Source organism: Megalops cyprinoides, chromosome 23, assembly GCF_013368585.1.
Source record: "Megalops cyprinoides isolate fMegCyp1 chromosome 23, fMegCyp1.pri, whole genome shotgun sequence".
NCBI lineage: Eukaryota > Metazoa > Chordata > Actinopteri > Elopiformes > Megalopidae > Megalops > Megalops cyprinoides.
In genome coordinates this window covers 18,169,363-18,186,125 of record NC_050605.1, presented here as the reverse complement: position 1 = coordinate 18,186,125, position 16,763 = coordinate 18,169,363, and the positions used below count along the sequence as shown (strand labels likewise).

General features: G+C 52.6%; 2 protein-coding genes across 3 annotated transcripts in view; one reads left to right on the top strand and one right to left on the bottom strand.

Annotated features, from left to right (window-relative positions):
* cog5 (component of oligomeric golgi complex 5) overlaps window positions 1–16,763 on the bottom strand; it is a 111,700-nt gene that overhangs the window by 85,674 nt on the left and 9,263 nt on the right. The window contains exon 1 of one of the 2 annotated variants that reach the window (XM_036517917.1): window positions 11,724–11,759. The exons of the other annotated variant lie outside the window; for it this stretch is intronic. Within the exon in view, the coding sequence (XP_036373810.1) occupies window positions 11,724–11,742 (19 nt within the window). The 5' untranslated portion in view covers window positions 11,743–11,759. Of the gene's footprint in view, window positions 1–11,723; window positions 11,760–16,763 lie in introns of those variants that run through there. 2 annotated transcript variants of the gene reach the window in all.
* Window positions 3,626–9,546, top strand: LOC118770316 (G-protein coupled receptor 22-like). Its single transcript, XM_036517918.1, has 3 exons — window positions 3,626–3,889; window positions 5,249–6,405; window positions 7,913–9,546. The coding sequence occupies exon 3, from the start codon at window positions 7,917–7,919 to the stop codon at window positions 9,219–9,221; it is 1,305 nt and encodes a 434-aa protein (XP_036373811.1). The 5' UTR covers window positions 3,626–3,889; window positions 5,249–6,405; window positions 7,913–7,916; the 3' UTR covers window positions 9,222–9,546.

Here is a 16,763-nt window from a genome sequence, read left to right as displayed (position 1 = left end):
TATGAGCCCTGCTCCTTTCCACAACACCGCTTCCACAACACTGCTGTCCATATATCTGTGGGGAAGATAGACAAGAGCTTCACTGGTTGAGGTGGGCCAGCACTTCACCCGTTAACATCCGCTCCTTGTGGGTGACCCACCCCACCCACTGGGTCACGCAAAACGACCCCCCGCAAGAGGTACACTTCCCCCCTTCGTCGCCCTCATCTGTGAGCCTGCCAGGGACTCCTCCGTCACCACACCTCCTCTTGGAGCCCCTGCGCCGCGGAGTGTGGCGTGATTTAAATGGAACAGACCACTTGAATATTTCAAACTAATGACTCTATTTAGCCGGAGACCTCAGCGTGTTAATCTAGAACAATCACACGCTTTCAGCCTGAGCACAGGAAAGCTTCCCCTCACCGACTCCCCCCCCCCCCCAACGCCCGCTGGCGTAACGAGATAAGAGCATCGTCGCCAGGTCCTGGATGCCTTCCTTCGCTCACGCAGCCATGCTGAAGGAGACACGTCTTTCCGACGTGTAGGGGAAACGTGGAAATAAAACCCTACACTGCCAGCATCAGAATCAGATTCAGCAGGCATCAGGGGCACTTCACTGTCCAGAGACAGAGAGGGAGAGAGACAGAGGAAAGAGAAAGAGAGGAGAGAAGGCGAGAGAGAGGAAAGAGAGCAGGACAGAGAGAGAGAGAGAGAGAGAGGAGAGAGAGATAGAGAGAAGGAGAGAAAGAGAGAGAGAGAGAGAGAGGAGAGAGCAGGACAGAGAGAGAGAGAGAGAGAGAGATAGAGAGAAGGAGAGAGAGAGAGAGAGAGAGAGTGAGAGAAGGAGAGAGAGGGAAACAGAGGAGAGAAAAATGCACCAAATATCAGACCGCGGAGTCTGGGGACGAAGAAAACAGGCTTGAAATATTAATGCCCCCATGAAATATTAAACCGCATTCTCTGCTCAGCGCCGCCAAGTTCGGAGCGTAGTCCATCTCTTTTGACTTTTTTTTTCCTTTAAAAAAGGAATAAGCTTTCACATGGGCCTGTCAATCGAAAGTGGTCATATTTGCTTCCGTGCAATTCCCGAGGGACGGAGTGCGTCACCTTGAGTCCCCCGACAGGTGACAAACGGCGGCTGTTGCAGTTAATGTGGTATCAGAGCGAGGTGTTTATGCGATGTGCACAGCTCTTTCTCTTTCACAGTGACGAGCGGGGGAAAGAGCTTTGGACACACACACACGTTCCGATGACATCTACAGAGACAGCGAGAGGCACTTCCTCACCTTCCTCTCTGGCCTCTGCATCTCAGCTGCTCTTCATCCGGTGCTCAGTGGCGCACGCACAAGCACGCACACACATTGTGTATACACACACATATATATGCACGTGTGTTAATACACGCACGCAGAAATGTGCATGAACACACCATACACACACACACATACAAGCACATGCACACGCATCCACACACACACACACACACACACACACACACACACACACACACCAGAGCATAAGAGATTTAATGAAGACAACAGGACATTCGGACTATCCATGCTTACCCGGTCCTGAACCTTCAAAGTGTCCCAGTGAACCGTTCCATGCAGTAATCTCTGTGTGTGCTAGTGTCAGTGTTAAATTTACCTTATGCCTTCTTCTACTTCTGCTCTTTCCTAATGCTGACAGCACACAGATCAACTTCGGCCTTAATATTTAATAACCACTTTATTAGTTATTGTTATAGAAAACCAGTAAATTTGAATGAACCTGTCTTGTTGCCATCCTCTGAACTTTTGTTCTAATTCAGGTGTGGTGTGAAGAACTGTCTGTCCTTCATGCTGTCTGACATTGTGAAACAGTAATATTTTGATTTATAAATACCATTTACTATGTACTCCAGTATCCTATGTGAATATTCTTGCTGCAGCACCATATCTGGATTCAGACAGACTTGGTTCACCTATCACATCCAACTATCATAGCAAACCTACCATGATTTAATTCTGCTTTAAATTTACTTTAAAACTTTATTTTTGGCAATGTAAAATTTTAATTTGCCAGGTGTCTGCCCAATTCTGGATTCTATTTATATATTCTTGAATATTTTAATAGCCTGAAAACAGTTTCCTTCACCCCTGAGTTCTGTGATATTGGAAAAGTGAATTTGCAATTAATGTCCCTATGAAGGTTAAAGACAAATACAAATCAGCAGCCTCAGGCTGTAAAACGGTTCTAAGATAAGTATAAAGCCGTAGCAGTTTTTAGTGTACACACAGTGCTTTAAAAAAAACCATTAACAGTCAGAATCATGACTGGAACCAAACCACAAAAAACCTGAAGACATGGAGGTCACCTCCAGACATGAACCATGACAATACCGTACATCTAGAACACTCCCCCCTGTGATGAAGAGTACAGATATATGACAGTCAATCGCTTTTACTGTAACAAGTTGTTCTTGAGACACTAAAGTCACGCTGGGCTGAATGACCCCCTTTAAGGTCTCCGGTCCCCCCCCCGTTTTTTAACAGAACAATCGTCCCATTCATCATGAATTTGTCAGGACTGCTCGTCTGTTTGGGTGAGCTGTACAGCAGTCACAAGGGTGTGCAGCGCTTAGAGGGCTTGTGCTGACTGCTGGTCTTTTCCATCAGTTGGTTTCAATCAATGACAGACACAGTCTGTTGAGTGCAGTCACATCGACCAGAAGAGTAACGGAGCATGAGTGTGCAGACACACATACACACACACACACGCGCACACACAGACATGCACACACACACACACAAATGCCTCTGATATCACCCAGACACCCCCCTCCCCCCGCGCCCCCCCGTCCTGACACGGTTCCTGGGGGACCTCCACAGCGTGTTTACCAGCCCCACACCCGCCCTCTGGCCTTGAATACACACAGCAAATCAACCAAATAGGAATGAATGGACGGAGAGCGGTTCCCCCTGTAATCTGACAGGGAAACATAATTAAAACTATCAATCAGACACCGTGCCTCTCTCCCTCTTCCTCCCCCTCTCTCCTCTCCTTCCACTAAAAATCCCCATTCCATCTCTCTCCTTCTCTCGTTGACCACGGGGGAAAGGGTTCTATTTTCACCGCGCTCGCTTGCATTAATATTTCATGTATGCGTCCAGTAGTATTTTATTTTATTTTATTTTCCTGTTGCATGCGCCCACTCCCTGCCGTCCCTTTTGAGGGTCTAGCCCGTGTCCTGGAGCCGCCTGCGGAGACTCGGGGAGGGGAGCCGTTCAAAAACACGGTGCATTGAAAACGTAAAGGATGTCACATCCCTCTGTGGAGAAATCACAGCTGGGAAGAGGACGAGCACCGAACAAAGGGACCTGCTCAGCGGAGAGGAAAGGGTTAAGCCTATTACAAGAGACCCAATCAGGGCAGGAGGGAGCACTGCAAACCACTGCAGTGAGAGAGAGACAGAGAGAGAGAGAGAGAGAGAGAGAGAGAGAGGAGAGAGAGAGACAGGAGGGAGAGAGTGTGTGAGGGGGAGAGTGGAAGGGAGAGAGCGAGAGAGGAGAGAGAGAGAGAGTGAGAGTGAGAGAGCGAGAGAGAGAGAGAGCAAGAGAGCAAGAGAGAGAGAGAGACAGGAGGGAGAGAGAGTGTGAGGGGGAGAGTGGAAGGGAGAGAGCGAGAGAGAGCGTACGAGAGAGCATCGGCAGAGTTGGACTGTCTCCGTGCGTTCCTCTGTTGCCGTTTTCCACACCGGACCCTGGATCGCGGTCGCCACGGCGCCCGCTCACTCGCTCAGCCACGCTCGACCGCTTCCAGGGGAAGGTCTCCAGCTCCCCTCTCTCAGAACACCAGCTCCTGGAGGATCCCCGGGCGCACCGGCAAACACGGGCTGCTTCCGGGGCCCCCGGCATGCCTCTCCTGCCAGGTAACGACCCCCCTCCCGGGCTCCCCTCCCGGGCTCCTCTCCCCGCTCGCTGCTGCGTGACACAGCCCAGCGTCTCCGGCGCTCGGCGACGCACACGGCGCTCAGCTCAGAGCTCCGCGAACGTGCAGCAAGCGCAAACGCGTGCCACACACAGGTGTGTGTGCGTGCGCACATGGACCGCTTAAACCGCAAAACAGGCTTCATTTTTACAGACTGCCTTGGGATTGTGCGAGATGTTTCCTGGGTGCAGTTAACTGTCGATCTGTGACTGCAGCCCACTTGTTTTTTTTTTTGTGCTGCGAATAAGCTGAGCTGAACGCCGTTTGATGCCTTGAAGGATGTTTCTCAGACTTGAGCCTGCTGTGGCAGCTCGTTGCCTCTACTCTTCCAGACACAATCACTTAACACCACGCGTTAGTCACACGCCACACCGGTGTTAATAAGCTGCTGTCCGACTACTGCTTAATGCAAATGCATCATTTCTTTTCCACCTGTGAATCCAAAGTGTACCTTCAGCTCATTAAAGCCTGGGGGAAAGTTTGCTGCCCGTTATAAATAGAGATACGAGCTAAGAGAGTGGACAACAATGAGACCCGATCCAGTTTGGAGAGGTTAGGAGCAGTCTGAACCGCCACCTGGAGTACGATAAACACCTGCCTCTGAGAGCGTGTGTGTGTGTGTGTGTGTGTGTGTGTGTGTGTGTGTGTGTGTGTGTGTGTATGAAAAACACAGTCTCTCTGTGAACGTGCTGCTCAGTGATAACCTGCCACTCTTCTGTGAGCGCTTGTTAGGGGGTGTCTGAGGCTTTTCCTGCCATTCGAACAGCATCAGCCGTGTCTGTGCAACGTGGGGATGGGATGGGGGGGGGGGGGGGGGGGGTTGCGCTTCCTGTCCCCTGTCCTCCTCACAGGGCCCTGTCCTTGGTCTGTGTCCCCGAGGGCAGCGGACCAAAAGAGCTCCTAGCATCAGGCTGCGGTCGGGGGCCTCATTTGCCTGACAAATCCGCGGCCGTGGCAACGGCAGTGTCCTCACGGCTGCACCGGGCGGGAGGGAAACCGCAGCCCCGTTACTGGAAACCTAGCACAGGGAAACGGCTCGGCTGCTTTCACAGAAAAGCGCAAGGCATGCATGCAAACACCTGCATCTATCTGGACCCCTTCCAGCAGCCCTTATGACACTCTGCTATCCTGGCCAGGGACGGACCAACCATCCTACCCATACAGTTAAAAACAGATCCAGCCCTTTGCACACATGTAGAGATATGGGCGGGCATCATGACCTCTGTCCTCCTCCGAGATGAGTTTCTCTGTTTTTCCCCCCAACTAACAATCCTTCTTTCTCTCTCTCTCTGTTCCCCAGGACGTCCAGCTGAAAGTGACTGCTGGGCAGCCCGATGACAGATGACCTGCTCTCTGGTCTGGATCACTCTCTCCTCCGGGGTCAGCGCATGAACGAGAGCGCCTTCTACAGGCCACGTGGCTGACGGACCGGACCCCCTTTCATTTTCATTTCATGAAGACGACCTTGCGGTGAATCTTACGTGAGCACACACACACAGGCACGCACACACACACTCTCCGTTCTGGGTTGCCAGGTGTGCACGGTGGTGGAGTCGTCGGACGGGAGGGCTCTCTCTCTCTCTGATTTACAATTCAATGGGGATTGCTCCCGCCGTGCTGCGGGCCATGGACCTTTTAAGACGGAGCAAGGTGATGAGGCTGCGAGTGTGAAGGGCACTTCCATTAGCAGGGCCCCCGAGAGGCCTGTGCACCGCCACCGCCCGCTCGCTCCCTCCCCTCCTCGCCCCCACTCGCCAGCCCGCCCGCCGGGCCTCGCAAACACAGATACTCCTGGGGAAACGTTTCCATTTAGCGTCTATAAGAACCGCGGATCGGAGTGCGCGTTGACCGGGGGAGGAGACCCGCTGTGGAATGAACCCGCAGATCGCAAACTGAGGAGAGGGTTGGAGGAAGAGGGACCCTTTGGCACCGCCAACACGTGGATACAATACAATGCCCATGTCCTCCCGGGCCTCGGGAGAGGGGGACACCGCGGCTGTGCGCTTTAGATATCCACCGTGCTGCTGCTGCCGCTGCCGCCGCTGGCTAGGAATACAGAGTGTGTCCAAACCGGAGATGGCTCGGACAGTTTATTCATGACCCACTTGCCCAGCCGCGCTCCCACAGCCAAAACAAACACGCTCCTGCTCTCTCACTGACGCTGCGCCCCAGCTCAACGTGGTCCAGCCCCCGCCTCTCATCAAGCCCAGCCAATCCAGGTTGGGGGTGGGGGGGGGGCGCAGAGCTGTCCCACGGCCCAGGGGCGTCGGAGGGAGGCGCCTCGCACCCCGGGTCGGCGGTGGGTGGAATACAAGAGCGTGTGCTTGCGGAGGAACCAGAGTTGTTTTGTTTTTTTTTTAAATATGGTGGGATGTACTGACAGCGTGTCTGGACCTGGGAAAGTTGGATCTGGCCCGCTGAGGGACTCCTGAGGCGGAGACAGTGCTCGGGGAAAGGGTAAGTCACGGGTCGGCACGGGGCGTGGACCCCAAATTAATCACCACTTTACAGGGGGCTCTAGTTCTGTCATGTGGCTCCCATTCCGGCACATTCCTACGAGTGACCTTCACCTCCATCTTTACAACCTGTACCCACACCTCCTACTCTGAATCTTTTACCTTGCATTTTCCATCTGCTGCACCTCCTTTTTAAAAACCTCCACCTTCTGAGAACCTGTAAGCTGGTGCACCTCCTCCTCCTTAACCCTGGACCCCCATCTCATACCTACTGCACGTCCTCCTGCACAACCATGACCCCCCCCCCCCTCCCATGTACCCCACCTCCTCTCCCTCCTATACCTTTTGCACTCCTTCATTCTGCAGAACCTCCTCCTGTCCAAATCACCACCTGTGTTGCCCCTCTTAATCACCTTAAATAAGCTTCCTGCAAGAGCCTCCATTACATTATTTGTCATTTAGCAGACACTCTCATCCAGAGTGACTAACATAGGTCACAGTTTTTTAATGTTATCCATTTATACAGCCGGATGTTTAACTGAGGCAGTTGTGGGTTAAGGACCTTGCCCAAGGGTACATCAGTAGTGCCCCAGGGGGGAATCAAGCTAGCAACCTTTCGGCCATGAGCCCAGCCCTTTACCACGACACTACACTGCCACCAGCCTCCTTCACTCACACACAAACACTCCAAGCTCCGGTGAAACGAAAGGCATTTTGAAGCTTTTTTTTCCCATAAATTATTTGTTTACCTAGGAATAGTCAGTTATAACATGTCACTGGCTTGTATGTAGAAATACAAAGAAAAAAAAAACCTCCATGCTTGATTTTGATATCAATCTCTCATATCACACTCATATCATTCGCTCTCTGTTCATTTTGGACAAGAACTAACTATGCAAACGCAGCAAATGCACCGTGATACACAAGCGTCCTTTTACTGAGAACTAGGGTAATAAGAGGTGTTCATGTGCTGGAGGTCCATTCTCAGAGAGCAGGACTAGACAGCTTGTGGCTCCCATTTTCCACCACAGTAATCACTCATTTGCAACGTGATGAAATAATCAAAGTGTGGCAAGAGCTGCTTTGTGGAGAGAATCTCAATAAGAGTGACCCAGCCACTAGCACCGCTGCTTAAAACCCCTACTGAGATTAAAACAATCCAATCCACAGCGCTTTTTCCAATCCAAATTCACAAGGTACGCAGCACAGAGGCTGCCTCTGCCGTTCCAAATTTAAAACTGGAGCACATTTCTTATGTTTCAAAAAAAAAAAAAACTGGCGAAAACCACGGTGGACAGATTTCACACATAAAAGGTTTTTTTTTTTAATTCTGTCCCTTGGAAAAAAAAAGAGAGATCTGGTGTCCCAGTTAAAAGACATACAGCGTTGGAGATTCACATGATTGAGCTTGTGATGCCTGTGCTTTTTGGTAGCTGATGAAAACCTCCCACTATCCCCACCCCCCCCCCCCCCCCCCCCCCCACCCACCCACCCACTCCCCCTTACAGGATAATGCATATCCCCCCCGCGCTGGAGGAAGAAGTCACCATGAGCAACGTCACTGTCCGTGACAACACTGAGTCCCTCAGCCGCACCATGGCCACGGCGGCCCCCTACCCCGTCAGCTTCCAGGTGTCCCTGACCGGCTTCCTCATGCTGGAGATCGTGCTGGGCCTGAGCAGCAACCTGACGGTGCTGGTGCTCTACTGCATGAAGTCCAACCTCATCAACTCGGTCAGCAACGTGGTGACCATGAACCTGCACGTGCTGGATGTGATCGTGTGCGTCTGCTGCATCCCGCTGACCATCGTGGTCATCCTGCTCTCGCTGGAGGGCAACACGGTGCTGGTGTGCTGCTTCCACGAGGCCTGCGTGTCTTTCGCCAGCGTGGCCACGGCCGCCAACGTGCTGGCCATCACGCTGGACCGCTACGACATCTCCGTCAAGCCCGCCAACCGGGTGCTGACCATGGGGCGGGCGGCGGCTCTGCTGGCCGCCATCTGGGTGCTGTCCTTCCTCAGCTTCCTGGTGCCCTTCATGGAGGTGGGCTTCTTCAGCCGCCCCGGCGCCGACCGCAACCAGACGGCGGCGGCGGCGACCGCCGCGGTGGCGCACACCAACCAGTACTACACCGAGCTGGGGCTGTACTACCACCTGCTGGCGCAGATCCCCATCTTCTTCTTCACCGCCGTGGTCATGCTCGTCACCTACTCCAAGATCATGCAGGCGCTCAACATCCGCATCGGCGCGCGCTTCCACGCCAGCCAGAAGAAGAAGGCGCGCAAGAAGAAGGCCATCTCGCTGACGGCCCAGCAGGAGGCCACCGACGCCTCGCAGAGCAGCGGCGGCCGCAACCCCACGCTGGGCATGCGCACGTCCGTGTCGGTCATCATCGCCCTGCGGCGGGCGGTCAAGCGGCACCGCGAGCGCCGCGAGAGGCAGCGGCGGGTCTTCCGCATGTCGCTGCTCATCGTCTCCACCTTCCTGCTGTGCTGGACGCCCATCACCGTGCTCAACACGGTGATCCTGAGCGCCGGCCCCAGCGACCTCATGGTGCGCCTGCGCCTGGGCTTCCTGGTCATGGCCTACGGCACCACCATCTTCCACCCGCTGCTCTACGCGTTCACCCGCCAGAAGTTCCAGAAGGTGCTCAAGAGCAAGATGAAGAAGCGGGTGGTGTCCATCGTGGAGGCCGACCCGCTGCCCAACAACACCGTCATCCACAACTCCTGGATCGACCCCAAGCGGAACAAGAAGGTGACTTTCGAGGAGAGCGAGCTCCGGCAGAAATGCCTCTCCTCCGAGGACGTGGAGTAAAAGACTGAACTTTTCTGAACTCCCGTTTAAAAAAAAAAAAAAGAGAGAAAAAAAGAGATGCCAATATTTCTCTCATCAGGTAAAACAAATGCATCAATAAGGGAACAACTTTATCCAAAGCTGTTGATGTAAATACGAGTGTATCAAATGTACAGAGTTAACAGAGTGGGATAATTTATTACTATTTATTGTGAAAACGATAGGTTTCATAGGACTGCACAAAATATGCTGTACATATTGCATGGCTTTTTGTATCTGTAACAATACACATTGTGTATATACTTTAAACATGTATATAATATATATGTACATAAAATAGACACTTAGACACCATATATCTGTCCCTTTATAATAAATAGCCTAAATCAGGGCAAGTCCTGTGTTCTATCATGTGGCAGCAGTCTCTACATCCTTTTCCCCCTTAAGGAAGCTCTGCACCAAAGTAAAAAAAAAAAAAAAAAAAAAAAACAGCGCTAACAGGGCAGCAGAAAGATTGATCACGGTGTCCAGTGCCCCCGCACGGTGCTTCCAGAGATCTCTCGATAGGCTCGTCAGTCAGGCAGCCAGGAGCTCTTTAGGGGCACTCATTGGTTCAGACCGGGAGGGTGTGTTCGCGAGGCGGGGGGGGGGGGGGGGGGGCTCGGTTGGGTCCCCCGTCCCGGCAGCCGAAGCACCTCTTATCACAGTGATTGACAGGCTGTGAAACACGATGCCAGGAAGGCCTGTTTTATTCAAACAGCACTCTCTCCCTGCCTGCTGGCAGCGGCGGGCGCTACTTTAATAGAACCCAGAGTGAGAGCTGTGGTCTGGCTGTTGGTTAGAAGTGCCGGTGCTTGAAAAAGGTCGACTCGTTCCCCGAAAAGCCGGGCCTGACAACGTGAAGTGGTCGCGGGCCTGCACGACCCAACGTTTGACCTTGCAGGCTGAGGGTGGGCGGCCCCCACGAGCGCCAGTAACGACCCCCCCACCCCCCTCCATGGAGCTCCGAGTGCATCCATATCGCCGTAACTCGTCTGACACTGGAAGGTCACGCCTCTGCGAATAGCGCGCACGCCCTGCTCTCGAACCCACACGGAATACCAATGAACAGCATCTGCTGAGGCAGTCTAGACAGGGGAGGGGGATGGGGGGGGGCTGGCCTATCAGAGGCTCTCCGCTGTCACCTACCGTACGTTTCCAAGGCCGCCGCACCTGCGCAGAAGCCTGAGAGTGCGCTCTCCCCTCAGCGTTTCATTCAGTGATTATCATCATCTCCTTAATCTCTTCGCTGTTGAGCTGCAGGCCCTTGCGGGGCTCGCGCGGGCTCTGGGGAGGCTGTCGCAGGGATTGTGGATGTCTTATTCATGGAGAAACGCGCAGGCCATTTTCCCCGCCTCACAAGATGAAAGCACCGCCCCGCTTCACTCAGTCTGCTTTAGCCTCGAGGGGATGGGGGGGGGATGGGGGGGGGCTGATAGAGGGATACGTAGCTCATACCTCCATGCCATTGTGACAGACCGCAGCTCAAGGCTGGGGTGAGAAGCAAACAAACACACGTCCGTCTGCAGTTTACAGCGGCAAACTCGTCGCTCTAACACCGACCAAGTGGCTTTTACATCACATTACATTACTGCCATGTAGCAGATGCTCTCAACCTGAGTGACTTACACAGGTTACGGTTTTACAGTGTTATCCATTTATACAGCTGGATATTTACTGAGGAAACTGGGGGTTAAGTATCTTGCCCAAGGGTACAGCAGCAGCAACAGACAGGATTCAATCCAGCAACCTCTGGGTTGAGAGCCCCGCTCCTTACCATTATGCTACACTGCCGGCTTTGTATAAAAGGCGAAAGTCGCAATCTTTTCACCACATTCCCAGTGAAAAATAACCCTTAGCCTGAGCCTGACAGGGCTTACAGACCTGACATGTACGCAATTCACAATATAAGCATTTTTACCCACAATACCTGCTCCTCACAGCACAGGTTAAAGAGAAGAAAACCGGTCCTGTGCAAGGCAGATAAAGCACAGCTTTACGATCAATGTGAACGCTCTGGCATCACAGATCTATGAACAGCAACTGAAAAAGCACGTTCTACATGAGGCATGTGTGTACTACACGGGCTGATGAGCACATACCTGAGTAGCTGGATGAATCAGTGCATAAGGGCTTTCTGGCCCTGTGTAAAGGTACAGCAGGCTAAAACCCACCACTCCAGCGCACTCAATGCCAGAGAAGAAAGCCCTCAGTCTCCACAACTTTCATCTCCACAATCCAAAGCTTTTTACAAAAAAAAGAAAAAAGTTTGTTAAGTGTGGTGCGGTCGTAATCTAGCCAGTACAGCACCACAGCCACTGAACGCATTTCTCATTGTGAGAGACTGCGAGATGAAGATCCAATGTTCTTTCTGTGTGTTCACTACACTCTCCCAGTGTCCAAATACAGAGGTGATAATGGAATTTGTGTGGGGGTCGGAATCAATATTCAATTAGCAGAATATTTAGCCACAAGTTCACTTACCAATTGCTGGGATTGGCATTCAAACGCTTGCTGATTAATTATGAAGGAGAGCCTTAGAATCTTCCATGACATAAATGAGATATTCATTGAGTGAATGCAGACCTCTTTGCAGCAAGTCATTTACACAAAAAGAACCGGGGAGAATATTACTCCTCCATGTGGGTCACAGATCACAGATCAGAAAGAATATTAAAATATGACACTCTCTGAAGTACTCGTGCTGTAACCGTGTGTTAGCGGTGAGCTGGCAGGGGGCCATGGTGTTACGCAATGCTGGTTGTATGTGGGGCCTCGGTATAGCTCAGGCTCAACAGGGATCTGGTTGGAGAATATTGATGTGAGGTTCTTCGTGGCCCTTCCTGCCAAAAGCCCCCATGGAAAGAAACATGATTACAAGCGAGGACAGGCACCGCGCCAACCCTGGGGCTGGCAGACGGGAACGCGGTGGGGGGGTGGAGGGGGGGGGGGCGTTGTGAGAACAGCCACAGAGGCGTTAATACGGGAACCTCACAACAGCCTGTCGATCCCACAGGCGGGTCCTTCAGCGCCTGCCCGAAAAAGAGCAGGGGCGCAGAGCTGCTCTGTTACCAACGACACCGCCGCCACAGACCGGCGCTTACGTGGCACGATTCCATTACCAAAACACGGCACCGCCACCTGCAGCCCGGCTTTCAACTGGCTTCTGGAACACCTCCCCCCCACCGACCTGCCCCCTCGCCGACCGCGAACCTGGAGCACGAGCCCCGCGCGCCGCCAACGCCGCCAACACCACGGCAACGCCCGCGACGCCGCGATAAATCACCGGCCGCGCAGCAGACCCCTCTCGCACGGGGCCCTGATTTCATTACCCCGCGCAAATTGAATTAAATCCCATTAAATTACATTCGATGCACCACTGTCACGGAACGGCAGCGTCACGGTCACGGCGCGGAGGAGAGCCGCAAGCCGCCGCCGCCACCACTGCTGCAGCAGGGAAACAGAAATAAATAAAGAAATAAAATAAGAATGGCGAAGCGGGTACTGTTGTTAACAACAATGAATATGATGTGAGAAGCGCTGCTGAAATCCTCCTCAGCGGTTGTTAGGAAACAGGCGCTGCCCACGCCGCACCACCTGCCGGGCCTCCTACACCGCTGCCTTCACTCTGCCCGAGCGACTTCCCGCACCGGGAGGCTCAAACACGCCCGGCGCAGGTAGCAGGTAATGCTCGCTCCTCCCAAAACCAGGGGGAAATATGATTACCTCAGTGAAACGCAAGTTAAAAATGGAGCACTCCTCGCTGACCTGCATTTAGGCCAGCTACGTTTCTCATGGCCGATATAAGGAACTTTTCCCCTGACTTGTCTTCTGAATTCCACTTTAGAGTTTCCTCTCTCCTCTGGCTACACTCTCCCCTTTTCACCTCTGACCCCCTCTCTCTCCCATCTCTCCCCACACTTCCTCTGTCTTCCGCTCCTCCTGTACCCCCATCCTCTCCTCTCCTCCCACTATTCTATCCTCTGCTCTCCCTCTATACCTTCCTCCTTCTCTCCCCCATATCTTCTATCCTTTGCTCTTTTCCTCTACTCCATTTCCTCTCTCCCCTTCTCCTCCTCTTCAACAAGGGCCTAGAAGTGCTCTGACTGACACTTTATCTGTAAAAGCAAACATGCGCAACTCTTCAACATAAAAAGATAACACGGGAAAGCAATTATAATCTTGTACAAAAAAATCCTTCAAGAAGGAAAGCTAATGAAAAAATAAAAGCCTGTATTTTATATAAAACCTTAAAGGGCAGGGAACAGCACACTGGGAGCTGTCTCATACCCACAACATGACTCTGCATCCTTATGCAACAAGATGTGTCAAAAACGTCCGCAGCTGCTGATCGAGGCTGAAGTCTGACTGAACTCACACATGACAACAAAGCAAAGTGAAACGATCTCGTATCTGCAGCGCACGCTACGCGCCGCCATCTGCTCTTTATTGTCTTTCATATCCGCGAGCATCCCTGATCAGCGGGAGCGGCCGACCCGTTTTAAGCCAGCCGGACAGATATTAACGGCAGTGCGCTTCGGGGACCGCCGGCCTTGTGTGGACTGTGATGCGAGGGCCATTCACCTCAGGTTTTCTTTCTAAACAAAAAAGCAATTTATAGCACTTAGGCCTGTAATTACGGCGCGCGGCAGCGGCGGCAGGGCCGGGAGGGGGCGAGGGGGCGAGGGTGCGAGGGTGCGCCCGTCCCGCTAACATCCCCCTGTCCCCCCTCCCGGGGAGGAGGGCGGGCGCTCGCGAGCTTGTTTATCTGACAGACCAGCTGCTGCCGGCTGCCAGGAGCCGCCGTCGAGAGCCACCTCCTCAATATTCATGAGCCGCTCCAGGCCGGCGTGTGCGCGGTCCCTCAGCGTTTCCTCCGAGACGCCCCCCCGACCCTGCAGCTGGCAGCACGGCAGCTTCCCTAATGAGCGCAGGAAACCCCCCCCTTCCCCTACCTACCTACCTCTCTGCCCCTCCTGTCCAAGAACCCTCCCCCCTGCCCAATACCTCTCTACTCCCCTCTCCAACCACCTCTCCCAGCAAATACCTCTCTCCCGCCCCTCTCCTACCCCCAACACCTCTCTACTCCTACTCTCCACTAACCCCCCCTGCCCTATATTGCTCTACTCCTTCCTCCAGCTACCTCTCCCACCAAATACCTCTCTCCCACCCCCCCATACCTCTCTAAACCTACTCTCCAATAACCCCCCCTGCCCAACACCTCTCTCCTCCCCCACTCCAACTACCCCCCAATACCTCTCTCCTCCCCCCATGCAACTACCCCCCCCCGACTTTCTCTCTCTTCCCAACATCAACCTCACAATCTCCTGCCCCCCTTCCCTCCCCATCACTTCCTCTATCCCTCCTGTTAGCCCCTATACCTTCTCCACTCTTCCAACCCTTCTCTCTTGCCCCCCCCCCCCCCCCCCCCCCCGACTCCTCTCCACTTTACCTTCTTGCTGTCTTTCTCCCTTGTTTCACCCCCCCGCTCCCGATGCAGCAGGCTCTTGGAGGACAGTCAGGTAAATCGCATTACGCTGGCTCTATGGTGTTTCTATTGTATTAGGGCAGCACGCGCTGGCCTGTAATTCAGTACAATTTCTCCATCGCTGAGCAGAACGGGAGAGAGCCCGATGCCCCCCCACACCGCGTGACAAATCGTTGGTCACGGTCAATTTCGAAACGCTCCTCTTAAAACAAAACAGCCCTTAGGAGGCTGACCTGAAACAAAACAAAAAAAAAAAACCTGGAGATGCAGGTGAAAGATTTCAAAACAAAACCTCAACAGGAAAATAAAAAAAAAAAAAAAAGATGATACGCCCTGGTGAAGGTGAACCAGTGTTCAACGACGAAAGGTAAAGCATGTCTTCTCATTGGCCAGTTATGGCTCTTCGTGAGGAACCTCTTTGTCAGTTAAGCTTTTATATGTATGGATTACATGGGTGACTCATCAATCTCCCTCTGTTTAAACTAACAGCCGTTGGAGATGCAGAGCCAGACATCCACAGCTCCTGAGCTCCTACGCACAGCATACATATGCACGCAGACCCACTTCCTCCGCTCACTGTCAGCCATCAACGGCCAGCGTCAAACAAACCGCCTCTGATTCCTCGGACTAACCTCCACCTCGAGGCCCGCGGTGGCTTTCAGGCTGCGAAAACGAACAGGGTCAAAAATCCACTCCTCATTAGCACGGGATTTAACGAACAGGCACATATCGAGAAGTTAGCGCTCGCTAAAGGTAAAATTTACAGCAGGCTCTAATGGGAAGAACAGGGGAGCCTGGCGCAGCGTTAGCGGATACGAGCCCCGCTGCTTCACGGTGCGGATCGACACTATCAATACGCACGACTGCATAAATAATAAATAGAGGATAGAGGATGGCGTGTCCTTAATGACATCATGGGAAACTGTTTTTTTTTTTTTTTTTTACCCCTGACTTTCACATTTCAGGGATTTACGATTCCCCACAGCAGGACCATTTGGGGAATTCTATAACAGCTTCTGCCACGAGGTATCCCAGATAATGAAGACATCACCTCATGGCCACAGCGCACAAAATGCATTTGCATAATTTTTTCAGCTTTTTTTATTTCCAGGTGAAATAAATTGAATTAGTATTCAGACATCGTGCAAAAAAAAAAAAAAAAAAAAAAAAAAAGCTTCCAGACAAAATCTCTCTGCTGCTCTGGACGCAGGCATTTTTCCCCCGTTAAGCTCTACGATGGGGCTAAATGATTCGGAGCGTGGGGTGGGGCGACGCACAGGGATAGCATCAATCACCAGGCCGTCATCATCAGCAGCTTCTCCCGTCTCAGGCTGCACTGCAGCAACACAGCACCATGTCTGCGCCAGGTCCACCCTACTGCTGCACTGTGCCCCTCCCTGCTGACCTGAGGTCAGCTGCACGTACTGCACGCCCTCAGTTCGCCTGTCTTGTGTTACTATCAGGCTAACACCAGAGACGAAAAGCATCCCAGACGTGTGCCTAGCCAATCCCCCACAGCAACCCATCCTTCTTCCAGCACTGCGAACCTCAGAAGCTCCCAAGGCATCCGGTGCAAATCAGGGCCATTTTGGTGTTTTTGACACATTCAGGTCGCCCATTAGTCTATCTTTTATGCCCACAATGCACTTTAAAAATACACCATAACTAAACCGAGACGAGCCCCCCCGGGGGAACACAGAGGTATGTAAGCACGCAACCACGCAAGCATGCCTCACTAACTGGTCCAGGAGGTCACAGGAGCCCTGCTTTCTGACAGAGCTGAGCCACGCCCATCACAAACTAAGCAAACAGCAATTTACTGTCCTTTTCAGTGGCAACCAAGAAAGTACAATGAAAACGCATGAGTACTTTACTGAAAATGCAACCCCCCACAAACAAACACACACACACGCAAGCACACACAGACAAACACGCACACACACACACACATACACTCGGAATCAGAAACACACATACACACACACACACACACACACAGACAAACACACACACACACACACAGACAAACACACACA

What these genes read in the sequence shown, in the direction of transcription:
- LOC118770316 (XM_036517918.1), top strand. Translation starts at nt 7,917, where the DNA reads ATGCATATCCCCCCCGCGCTGGAGGAAGAAGTCACCATGAGCAACGTC.